This window comes from Apis mellifera, linkage group LG16, assembly GCF_003254395.2.
Source record: "Apis mellifera strain DH4 linkage group LG16, Amel_HAv3.1, whole genome shotgun sequence".
In the NCBI taxonomy this organism is placed as follows: Eukaryota; Metazoa; Arthropoda; class Insecta; order Hymenoptera; family Apidae; genus Apis; species Apis mellifera.
In genome coordinates, this window is record NC_037653.1 from 6527227 (window position 1) to 6540410 (window position 13184).

At 40.6% G+C, this 13184-nt stretch overlaps 1 protein-coding gene across 4 annotated transcripts in view; it reads left to right on the forward strand.

Annotated features, from left to right (window-relative positions):
• The window catches only part of LOC408562, a 151121-nt gene that overhangs the window by 70660 nt on the left and 67277 nt on the right, over positions 1–13184 (forward strand). For all 4 annotated transcript variants that reach the window (XM_016917013.2, XM_016917014.2, XM_006563151.3 and 1 more), the window contains exon 2: positions 12606–12709. In XM_016917013.2, coding sequence (XP_016772502.2) covers positions 12606–12709 — 104 coding nt within the window. The remainder of the gene's footprint in view (positions 1–12605; positions 12710–13184) is intronic.

Genomic DNA, 13184 nt, shown 5'->3' on the forward strand with positions numbered 1-13184 from the left:
TCGATTGTGATGCAACAAAATGCGCGGAATATAACGGATTTATCGGACGAGGATCGTTTTTTTGCGTTTTATTGGAAAAAGTTTTTTTTCGAGGGAAAGCTTCTCGATTTTGAGAATCTCGAGAAGCTCGATCAATCGCTTCGTTTCGCCGACGTTTTTACTTCCACGAGAATAAAATCGTGCAAATATTTGCCGAACGGGAAGGAAAGCAAACAGAGATTCTCGAGAGCAAATTTGAAATGAGTGTGTTTCGCAAAAAAAAGAAAGAAAGAAAGAAGGAAAGAAAGAAGGGAAAAAAAATTGTTTGCCCAGAGCCAACAAATCGTACTCTCAACATTATCTTCGCTACCATCGATCAACGGCGACGTTACTACCACTACTGTTTGGGATTGCAAAGTTATTACAATAATTCCGCACACCTCGAGCAATTCTAGGATAAATAATCCGGATTCGACAATTTTTCTTTTTTCTTCCTCTTTCCATACACAATTTCTCTTATCTCTCGGGGAGAAGAGAAATTTTTCGTTACCCGACGTTCTGGAATACTTTCTAACTCGTTTCTATAAAAACTTACGTAAAACTTATTAAATCATTCCCGTTGAAATTCCAACGTAATTCGTTTTCGATACGAATTTTATCGATACGATTTCATTATGATACAAGCCTCGTTTATATACACGCTTGTGTATATCCGAGGAACAAATAACGAAGATTGAAACGATCAATTATTACCCCACCACGATACGACAAATAATCTCGATCGTCGTGTAATCGTTGGTAAACGCGCTCTTTGTATCACGTTTATTCAAAAAGAGTGTACGCGCACGGCTCGATTAACCATTCTCTCCTTCTTCCCATCGACGCGAGGTTACACGCGAAAGAAACGAAGAAAAAAAGTTGAAAGAGAGAAGAAAAAGGAAGAAAAGGAGGAGGGAGGGCGTGCGTGTCGGCCGCTACCGGGAAAAAGAAAAAAAATGGTGGGCGGAAAGGGGGAGGGGAGCGTGTGGAGCGTGTGAAGGGGGTTGGAAAGGAGCGCGAGGAGAGAAAGGAGAAAAGGAAAAGAAAAAAGGGGGAAGGATATCGGGCGACGATCGATTCCTCGTGCCTCGATACAGTTACGCTCGTGTCCCGTCGTATCTCCGTGGTCCACGTATATATGTATATATAAGTATATGTATATTCGTAATTTACACGACACGCCATCAACGATCGTTCATTCCCGAGCTTCGCTGGTAATTACCACATTCGATTATACGATGTAATAATAATAATAATCGCCTCGACGAATATTGCACGAAAGAGAGAGAGAGAGGTTTTCCTTTCCCATTTTTGGAATTTCTGAAGAACTCGGGGAGAGAAGTGTTTCTCCCAAATATGAGAAAAGTATTACGAAATTTACGCTAATTTGCGCGTATAAAGCGTGAATTTGGGGACGGGAGCGAATACGAATACTAAATACGTATTACGTTGTTCTATTCTACAAAATAAGGAAAGGAAATGGGTTCGTCGACCCCGTGAACTTAAAGACTCTCTCCCTCTACAATGACGGAACTGAAAAGCGACACGAGGAAAGGTTATATCTAATAATGGGTGGCTGTTAGACGTAATGATACGTATGTTAAAGGTATCTTAAAATAGTATCCTCAATGACATTGCTCAAGAGGCGTTTTCAATTGCAACTAATGGCGGATAGTAGCGAGTTCTAGATCGCGTTTAACAAATCTATACCAATCAAACGTGCAGATCTTCCTGTCCATTTTTTTCTAATTAAATATAATTTTCGACGTCGTACCACTCTCCTCTCAGAGATTAGACAAATACTGTTGAAATAAATTACCTCGTTCGAAACAACAGGCCATTGTCTGGCGAGCAGAGAGTTCGCGGGGAGAAAAAGCTCGTAAAAGGTTGGACTTCCCATTCGAGAGACATCAAAGTCGATTACACATTGGACCCACACCCATGGAAAAGTAACAATCGAACATCAACAGATGGCAGGCAATCTTCGCGCGATTATATACTTCGACACAGTCGGCAAATCAATCTCCTCGTAAAACTTCTCGTCAAATTGGCCATTGGTTCCCCAGCCAATATTCTACACGCGCGTATCGCGCGATGAATCTCATCCGCTGCCGAACAAGAAAGTTGGCGCGACAATGCGCCGATGTAACGAGGTACATCAAGATCCGATCGCCGCAGAAACGCGATAAATCAGACGGATAAAACACCGGGTGAACCGCAGCATTCGTCAATTTCAATCGAGCACATTGAGTTTCCGGCCGCGTAACGCGAGCCTAACCTAACACGGCCGTGTCGGTCGATACAACTCTTACGATATTCGCCAACTCGATTTTCTCGAGCCGAATGATAAAACCGAAAACGTTTAAATCAAATATTTATCCATATCTATATTTATATACTGTCGTTTATCCAACCTCGTGCTCGTACGTCAAATACATATCGCGTTTACTATATTTATAATTATAATTGACATTTATACATACACAACCACTTCGATGCAATTATATATACGTTTCCATTTCGAACCGAACGGTTGCTTGTTAGTATACCTTTCCATTAGTAGACGTATCGTATGCATCACTCGAAGCGACGTTATTCCAAACAATTTCGAGTCGAGCAACGCGACACGAACCTCGAAACGAATCTACGTAACGTAGATATTCAAACAACTCGAATAGAGAAGCAAAGTATATATGTGTATATATATATATATATATATATATATATATATATATATATATATATATATATATATATATATATATATATATATATATATAGGTATACGTACGCAATATGTCTAACGTGAACAAGAAGGCTCGAGCATCATCATCGGTCATTACCGCTGCTTCTCGATGGCAATAACAGCGTCGATGAATATTGCATGAGAGAAATTGAGCGTTTTCCTGTCAAACGGACGACGTATCGCGCACAACTTTTTTACCATCTCTTCTATTCCCTTCGATCCAAGTCGTTTGGCGCGAGCCAATATTTATGGTTCACTCGCAACGAACCAATTGCCTGGTTTTTCTCTCGCGTGATAGAGAGCTTTCTCCGCGTGGTGGCTCCATGGTCGTCACATGGTCGTTTTTCATAGGCTGCGACCTACATGTCGCGACGCTGTCGGAAATCGGACGGACATCATGTATATATATATTCTCGGACGGCGACATTTTGCACGGTCGCCGCCCTCTACCTCTCGCCGTTATCTCTTCGGATTCAATTTTTTCGATAACGAGGGAACGATGGAGAAGTTATTTTTCTTTTAAATCGGTCCATCTTTAGGCGAGAACGAGGCGGATCTTGGTTAAATAACTGATTCGAGTTTAAGAGGGAGTTGCTCGAGGCGTTTTTTTTTTCGAGGATGGTTCTCGAACAAGGTTCTCGAGTGTTTGAATTCAAGATGTATTGTTTCACCTGCACGCCCTTTTTTGGGGGGCGTCGAGTGTTTGATAAGGATGTTTAATCTTGAAGTATTTGGACGTAGGGTAAGGTGTAGGTGTTGGAGTGACTGTTTGGTTTTGATGTTTGGAAGGTAAAATTACAGTGGAGGATATTTAGAGTGTGTGTGAATACATTAAAGCATAACTTGTTTGAATATTTGTTCGGGTAAAGTTTCCATCCGTTCGAAATGTGTTAAATGTGGAAATACAAAAGTAACGAAAAATTGCTCGAAGTTGTAAAATACAAAATACGAGGATGATTTGCATAACTGATTAATTTATCTTCTTTGATCCTCTCAGTTTTAACTTTTCGGTTTGCTTTTACGCGCGTAATATACATAATAATCTACGTACAACGTAACGTGCCCTTGTCAATCAAATATTAATAGCTTTATAATTGCAACAAAAATGTAATAAGAATGTATAACTTCGTTCGATAACTTCATTAATATCGCTTAATTGGTATAAATAATTGGCACTCGGTTCTTTTCTCTTTTTTTTTTTTTCGATTTAGAACGTTAAAAGATAGGAGAGATAAATTTTTGAAAGCGTATCGTATCACGCGTAATTAACAATATTATATTAGTTTAATAACATAGCGATAGCAATTATTAAACTAATTGAACAACGATAAAAACATAAATTCATATTCATAGTTTTGCCTCGAAGATTGAATCACAGCCTAGTAATTTTAAAACGTTAATTTCATGAATCTTACGATTCTTAATAAACTAGTGTACACGTTCGATTCGATCCATTCAAATTTCATACGAGTCAATTGAAAAAATTGATCAAAGACGATTAGCAAATCTGTCTAAAAAAAAAATAAAATAAAATAAAAATCCGCTCAATAATTCTTCGATCTTAGAAATTTTTCAAGATTTGAAAGACTAACGATCAAAACGACCAATACTACATCTTTCTTGGAATCGATGGAATCGATTACCAGTTAACCAAGTTTCCTAAAAAAAAAAGAAAAAGAGTCAATAAATTCTAATTATCCCTTCCACCCGTGTATGTGTCGTTTAATTAAAGCGAGACCAAAGGAGAATTATCGGGACAACGATGAAGTTTCGAGGATTAAGTAATCCTCAGTTGTAAATTTCCTTATGCTAATCGCGGTATTCTTTGAGATTCTTCTCTCGCGGCCCGGAAAAAGTAGATTAAAGACTTCTCGGATCACATTTTTTTTTCCCCCTGGGATCGGATACGAGATTCCGGTGTAATTATAACCGTCTCTCCGACCGCTGAAATTAGAAGGTGATAATCACGTGTCGCATCGGAACATCGTAAATCGATCGATTTCGATCTCGCCTTTCCACCAACTCGAGTTATCTCACCTGCGTTGAAAACCCGCTCTTTCACCCATCTTTCATATTGATGAATCTCTTCCTGTATTCCTCGACATTGTTCCAAAACTCGTTTTCGAATTTTTTCCCCCTTCAAGGTTTCATAACCTTTTTTTTTTTTTTTTCTTTTTCTCGTCCAAGATCCTCGCTATCTCGTTTAAACTTTTCTCTGTTCCATATCTCGGGGAGAGATGTTCGAAAAGTTTACGAATGTCCAAAAATTTCTCCCCAAGATCGTAAACATTATCGTAAAACGAAGCTTGCGCAACATCTTACTAATAATTTTACAATTATATTCGTATATAAATATTTTCTCGAGTTAATCAACCGCGTCGTTAAGTGATTGATAATTAGACGTTTCGTTTAATCAATATCCAAAAATTTATCGCCAAGATATCGTAAACATTATATCGTAAAACGAAGTTTGTGCATTTCTCAATATCAATATATATATATATATATATATATATATATATATAAAATGTATTTTATAAAATTATTGGTAAGATATATATATATATATATATATATATATATATATATACGTAAATATTTTCTCGAGTAAATCAACCGCGTCATTAGCACGGTGATTGATAATTAGACGCCTCGTCTATCCTTCCGATAATTCAAGATGGTGGCGAAATGATGAGCGTGTCACGTTGTCGCGATGAACCGTGAGGATTAGTCACGGGTTTCGACGCATCGTTAATGACCTGCAGCTTTAACGAACGTTCTAATTGATTTCTTGGCGCGCTCCTCGCCGATTCTCGCCTGTAACGACGACCACGATGAGGACGTGTCACCTCGCCTCCCGACCGATTATCGAGGCGAAGCATCGGCCAAGATACTCGCAAGATTCTTGTTGCTTCTCTCTCTCTCTCTCTCTCTCTCTCTCTCTCTCTCTCTCTCTCTTTCACGCGCATGCGCATACGCGCGTGTGTCGTCCGCACAGCGAAGAAATTGGATGAATCGTTTTACGGCAGCGTTCGACGGGGAGACAGCTCGATACAAATTTCTCGTTTCCGTATAATAACAATCGTATCGAGTTATAATAAGAAGACGCGCGAAGCGAATCTGAAGGGAAAGTAAAGTGTTTATACTTTCCTTTCCGCATACGTGCAATTACAATTCATAAACACGACGAGGAATGTAATAAAATGTTTATGTTTAAGCATTGAACGGTCATTCAATTGAAGTTGATTGCCTAACAAATTGCAATCACCCGCGGGGCCGACCTAATGGAACAGCTTGCCGCTACCCGTTCTTCCCTACATTAGAAAAATTCCCTCGTGAATACGATTCGCTCCGTCCAATTCGCCGATCAGACAGGCAAGAAGCTGATTAAACCTCGACCACCTCTCGACACTTTAAATTAGAATTATTGATGGCTGAATGTACGCGAGACGCTCTATTATTATCCACCAGAGTTACGAGATAAACCATAAAGCATTCTATACGAGCAATTTGTACGATGTTACGATTTGTTTCCATCTTTACCGATAGATTTATTGAACGGTCAATTATCGTGAACCAAGCGTCGGTAACCCGTTGTGGGGTCCTGGATTCTTGCGTTCTCTATGGATTAGGGAGGGGGAATCAATTTTACGAGATATTATTCGAAATTCACGACAGTTTTTATTTTTCTCTCTCTCTCTCTCTCTCTCTTACTTTTCGCGAACAGCGTTCTATTATACTCTTCCGTTTCGTTCGTTTATATCTCATTACGAAAAATTCCCATTACACGCTATACGTTCTTTTACGATTTAAATTACCGACCGAGGAACAATTTTCGTTAAATAATTCATTAAAATTCATCATTCGCGCTTAGCCGATAAACAAACCAAAAAGGGAATATATATATATATATACATATACATATATACCCTTTGCACTTTCGTCGCGTTTATACCCGAGGTAATAATAATTTTTAGCGCAAAAAGAAAGAAAGAAAGGGAAAGAAAAAAAGGAAAAGAATATCCAGCATCTCGTGGACGACACGTATTCGCGAAATTACGAATAATATCGGTTACCAGTTTTTCTCCAACCCGCGGGGATTAATCACGATCTCGCGCGTTTTTTTTTTTTTTTATTTTTTTTTACATACATCGAGATGAAATCAGGGCGAAATTGAATTAATCGCGGGGCAACGCGCGCTGAGTCATCTCTCTCTCACTCTCTGTCTCTCTCCCTTTCTTTCTCTCTCTCTCTCTCTCTCTCTCTCTCTCTTTCTCTCTCTCTCGTTGGCTACGACTCATAAATATTTCATCGGTGGACAGAAACTCGGTGTGCCAGAATTGTCGCGTCGTTATTATTATTCTTTTATCTCCGATATACACGGATGCAGGAAGTATATTATATATATATAGGAAGTGTAATTATTGCCACGACGAGCGAAAACAGTGATGAAAACGTCGGGCTCGTTGCCCATTCCTCATCAACATCGTTCCACAACTTTGCAACTACGGAGTGACAAGCAAGATAAATTGCATCGTCGCCTTTTAATCCGTCTATTCGTCTATTTAGAAACCTAGCCTATACTCTTAATTCTCGCGCCCCTGCGAGAGAAAGCTGCTTAATCTTGGCCTCGCCCTTTCCCTTTCTTCTTTTCCTTTTTTCTCGGCCCGCGTGGCCATTCCGCATCGTCCTCGCATCGATGGAGCCACCGAGTTGTTAGATAAGGATTATTTATCCACCCGGGGCGAGGTGGATTGGACGAGGAAACTTCTCAAAAAAAAAAAAAAAAACTGGAAAACGGGCGTAATTTCGATAATTACAGAGTATTTTCGCCCGATACGAGGAGGCATTCGCATTCCTTTTAACAAGGATCGAATAAAAATTAAATTTATTTCCGTATCACATCGTATGCGTGCGCCGGTGAAAATTTCTCTTTTCTTTTTCTTTTTTTTTTTCTTCGTTCCCGGTCATAAATATCTCTTACAAATAGCCCATTTTTTTCCCCTCCCCTCGAAGCCCATCCTTGAAGAGAATAATTTTAGAATTCCATCGATTTCTCGTGAATGACAAATTCATACCGTCCAGGTAGTCGCATCATTAATAATCCTGCTCCACCTCGACGTCAATAATACCCGTTACCGTGTCAAGTCATCAATAATGCCGTTTATGCAATCACGAGCTGCAATCTCTGCAATTTCTTTCTTTCTTTCTTCCTTCCTTCCTTTCTTTCTTCTCGTTTATTTCCCTTTATTATTTCAAGCCAGAACGCGTCCCGCGAGAAAAGACGCGCGCGCCATCCTCGGGAAAATGCGACGGAACGGTGGTTCAACTTGCGACGGGTTAGTTTCTTAATTAACCGTTCCCTTAGGACGGATGCTCCTCCTGCTCGTTTTCTCTCGAAGAAAAAAGAGAGGCTTCGTTACGACGCGGCCACGAAACCACTTAAACCATAACGTATTTTAGAGAACGGAGAAAAAAACGTGCCATTTCCTTCAATTCGACGAACGAATATATAAGAAGAAGAAGAAAAAAAAGAAGAGAGCAACGATTCTGTTAATTCTGAAAATTACCGGCCATCTCGAGAATAATTTTTACCAAAAAAAAAAAAGTCTAATAATCCGAGATCGATAAATTAAACCTTGCGATTCCTGTGCGGCGATCCTTTTAAAATATCCGCCAATCGATTCCTGCCAGCCAGAATTATAATTTGCGGGTTCGCAAATTCCGTTTCGTATATTTTAAGATTTCGTTACTCGGTTAATTAAGAATTTCAATTCGTCCCTCTCTCTCTCTCTCTCTCTCCTCCCCACCCCCCTCCCTGATCGCTCGTCGATCGTTCGCGCGCACCAATTTTACAATATATTATTATCGGGACAATTAAAAAATGAGCGTTGGCGAAGATTGGAACGTTTACCCCCGCGTTGTGTTATTGCGCGTGGAGCGCGGTCGACACGTTATGCTAATTAAATTTCGCTAGGCGAGCGGAATCGAGATCGGATTTTATAATACACACCCGGGATAGGTTTCTCTCCTGGTTAACGTTCCACGGGGATTTTTAATTAATGGCCTTCCTTCCCGCGGTTCTTTTGATATCGTGATTTAACGCTGGATTCCAGTTTCCACGAGACGCTCTCGTGGAACACGGGACGGGACGGAACAAGTGACGGTGGATTCGGTATTTCATCCAGGATTGCGCAATTTCCACAGAATTGTCCGTCCTCGTCTCCCCCATCCTTTCCTCCTTGATGACGGACAAAAGCATTCGGCGTGCGTTAGAACACGTATTGTATATAAAATCGTATATATTTAAATTATTAAGATATAGTAATAAAAAAATGTTTAATTGTACAGAAATATCTGTCCGTCTAAATATCTGATAAATTTTAAATATGCGATGTATATACAAAAGTGGAATAATCAGTTGGCTTTCAATCGAGGAATTGAAGTCGAGCGAATATAAATTTTCAATAAAAATTCTGAAATATAATTACGATAAGAATCTATAGAATTTAATTTAATTGGTTTATTTGGTTCTCTTTGAATTCTATATTGCTGATGCATCGAGATATTTGGATACAGATCGTCGACTTTGGAACAAGAAAATAGACGTTTCCTCATCTGTTAACCAACAATGAACAGTACATATATATATTGATTAATTTTTAGCAAATTGTATAGGTAAATATGAAAATTTCCTCGTTCGATCGGACGGATCCTTGGCATTCCTTGCTTGCGAGACTTTTTTTCAGCGGTGAACAACGCGTCATATACCCGAGGCAAATAATTAATTTCTGACAAAGTGTGGTTCAGATAAATTGGTACACGAATGGATGACGAATTTGCAAGGTGGAAATGAAACTTTAAAGAGGACGCTAACGAGACTCGACGGGTCTCTTTTAAACGCTCGAAGGTAAACACGATCTTGCATACGCTCCCCGCTCGCTCGCTCGCTCGGGTGACACGTGAGTCTGAAAGGAATAAAGAAAAGAGAGAAAAAAAAAAAGAAGAAGAGGAAGAAAAAAAGACCACCGAAGGCGCGGCAAAGATGCGACAAAGAGAATTACAAAAATTACACGGGTTCGAGAGGGCTTCTTTCGCTCTCTCGAACCGCGACTCGGGACTTGTCAATTTGCATTAACAAATTGCCACTTGGCGACATCGTTATACAGACCCGTCCTACGTTGGACGTGTCCTGCCGCTGTCCCTCTTCTTTCTCAACTTCTCTCTCTCTCTCTCTCTCTCTCTCCGCGGACGGTGATTCGCCCAGAGTGGAGCGGAACGCCGCGCGTGCGCATGAGCGAGGGAGTTAAAAAGGAAAACGGTTTACTCGATCGGTTGAACGTTGGAACACGGGAACAGAGAAGGGGGACGCGGTGAAATAAACGCGAGTCGTACTGTTTACACGGTGGTGAAATTTACAGGGCACAGGTGGCTGGGATCACGCTGCGCGCACTTGTGCGATCGCGTGTCGAATCGCGTATCGCGTTCACCTTGAGAATGAGGCTCGGGAATAGATAAGGGTGGACGGTTAAGGAAAGCCATCGCGTGCGATAAAGGAGCGCGAGCGCCCTCCATCGTGCCTCGCTGGAAGCTCACGCTGGAAAATAAAGAAGCGAATTGAGTAATGAGACGAGATACCGAATACCTTTGAATATCGGGTGTCTTTCTTTTCCTCACGCTCGTGCCACGACGATTTAACGACTTTTGAACGGCTCGTGCTCGATAAATAGTAATGGCTCGTAATGTCGCGGATACGCGACGGCAAATGGCGCCTCCTTTGATGCGCCAAAGAGACGAAGCTTCGTTTGTACGAATATATCGAATTAATTTAACCCGATGATATAATGGTTAAACGCGGAGGAAAGCGATTAAAACGTCGGGTATATACGTTGTTCTCGAGTATCGATCTCGTATACGTGTTTACAACGATACCTCTGCCGATTTATCGAAAAATGGAACGGCGAGGAAAATAATACTCGAATACTCTGGTTTCAGCTACTGAAAAAAACAGTAGTTTTCGTTCGATCGTTCTTCTTTCCTCTTCTCCTTCCCCTTCTTCTTTCTTTTCGTTTATTCTTCTCGTTCACGCGGAGGCCCCTTGTTCGCGCCTTACTTATTAATTTACGACCGCGCCGTGTTTCTTCCATCGATTATACACGGGTCACTAATAGAATCGGTATATCGGTATACACGCAGACGATTACCCGTGACGATTAGGTCCCAGTTTCGAGCTTGCATCTTGAATTTCACACGTGCGTTTTCTGCGTTTTCGTTCGATAATTTTTCTGGCAACGTACATACGGATCTGTGCGTAACGTACGGGATTGAGAGGCGCTACGAGAGGAGAGAGAAATATCACGAAAATGCACGCTTTGTCAACATACAATTTGAGGATAATTGCACGTTTGTATACCGGCCGCGCAACATCCCCTTTTCCTTCATTATCGATCTTCAATCGAACTCATACCGGCTCGTACCTGAGAGAATATTATTACAATTATTTTTAAGCCCGGTTAATAATTACGTACAATGTAACACGCGTATCAAACGTAATCGTAAACCACGGAGCGGAAGGGAGGATTGAGGCTGCAATTATTATTTAGCGACATGTCGCTGCGATGTTATCGGGGCCTAGGCGGCGATGATGCTGCCTCGTAGCCGCAAAACGTTTGATTATACTTGATCCCGTCCCTTAGAGTATTTCAATTCCCATAATCGATACCCTCGGTATCGAAGGACCGTGCGGCTCGATGGTGGCCGATTTTGTTGGCAATTTGTTGGGAAAAATGCACACGAGCTATACTTTGTACTTCTCCGCGCGGCCGGGCAAAAGTGATCACCGGGAATGATTACGCTCTAAAGAGGCAAGAGTAAATCGATGCACGACACATCCGGTGGATAAAATCGACCGCTCGGTCGGTCAACACACATGCTGGGAAATCGGTGGTGCTGGTGGTGGAAAAAAAGGCCAAGGCCATTTCTTCTCGAAATAACCAAACAAACTTGATCGCGGACGGGGAAAAAATAGAAACTTTAACCTCGTTTCGCCAATTACGAAGTCGCAAATATTCTTTTCGTCCGTGCAATTTTCCCCACCGATATTTCCATTTCGAAAATCTTGGAAATCTTTAACCTCGTTTTATCGCCACGTCGCAAACATTCTTCCGACGATTCTTTCTAATCGATTTTCTTTTCGACAGGGAATAGAAACTTTAACTTTTCGTTTTATCCTTACGTTACAGAGATTCAATCATTTTTTCCAACTAATCGATCGATTTTTTTTCAGAGATATTTCAATAGAGAATACAAACTTTAACCTCGTTTTATCGCTAACGTTGCAAAGATTCTTTCTAATCGATTTTCTTTTCGAAGAAATAGAAACTTTAACTTTTCGTTTTATCGTTAGAAAGATTGAACGATTCTTTCCAATTATTTCAATTATTATTTCTATGGAAAATAGAAACTTTATAATCTCGTTTTATCATTACATTATAAAGACTCCTTCTAATTAATCGTCGATTGATTTTTCTTTTTCTCCGACAATATTTCAATACAAAAAATAGAAACATTAACTTGTTATTTGTATCATTATTTTTTCCAACTAATCGATTTTTTTCTATAAGAAATAGAAACTTTAATTTCGTTTCATCATTACGTTGAACAATTCTTTCCAACTGATCGATTTCAATAGAAAATAGGAATTTTAATTTCGTTTTATCATCACGTTGCAAAGATCCTTCGAACTTTCGAGCAATATTTCGATAGATAAATAATAATTTTAACCCCTTTTTTTTACAATGTAACGAATATTATGACATTTTCCTTTTTCTCTTCTTTCCAGCGATATTTCAACGAACATCCGTGTCCAGGGGTCAACTGAGGATCCAAGGTGTCGCGACTTGCCTGTACCTGTGCATGGATTCCTGTGGTCTTCTTTACGGCTCGGTAAGTCAAGCTTCGAGCGTAGGAAAAAGTTGCTCTTCCTTTCGATAAAATCGCTCCGTAACACGCCTCCGACGTACACGTTCGAGAGGCATTCCACGAGAAAGAAAACCCAAGTGGCCGAGTGCCACGCGACGCCGACCGCCTCCCCTTCCCTCCGCCTCCTCTTCCTATCGCGTGATACGCTATCGCGCCCATCTAAATTACAGAAATCCAACGGGGAAGAAAGGATCGAGGCCTCGTACACGCGCGCGCACACACACACACTCACATACCTCATCTCCAACCAACCCATGGATCACCGTGAATTCCACGGGTAAATGATTTCGTTTCAACGATCACGAATCGTTACGATTCCAGGAATCTTTTTTTTTTTCCCTTCCCTCTTTCGATTCCCGAAATTGGAAGATCGGAATGTTCAAGAGCTTGGAACTTTTACATTCCAATCTCTTATCCCAAGAGTGGTGGCGAGTGAAAA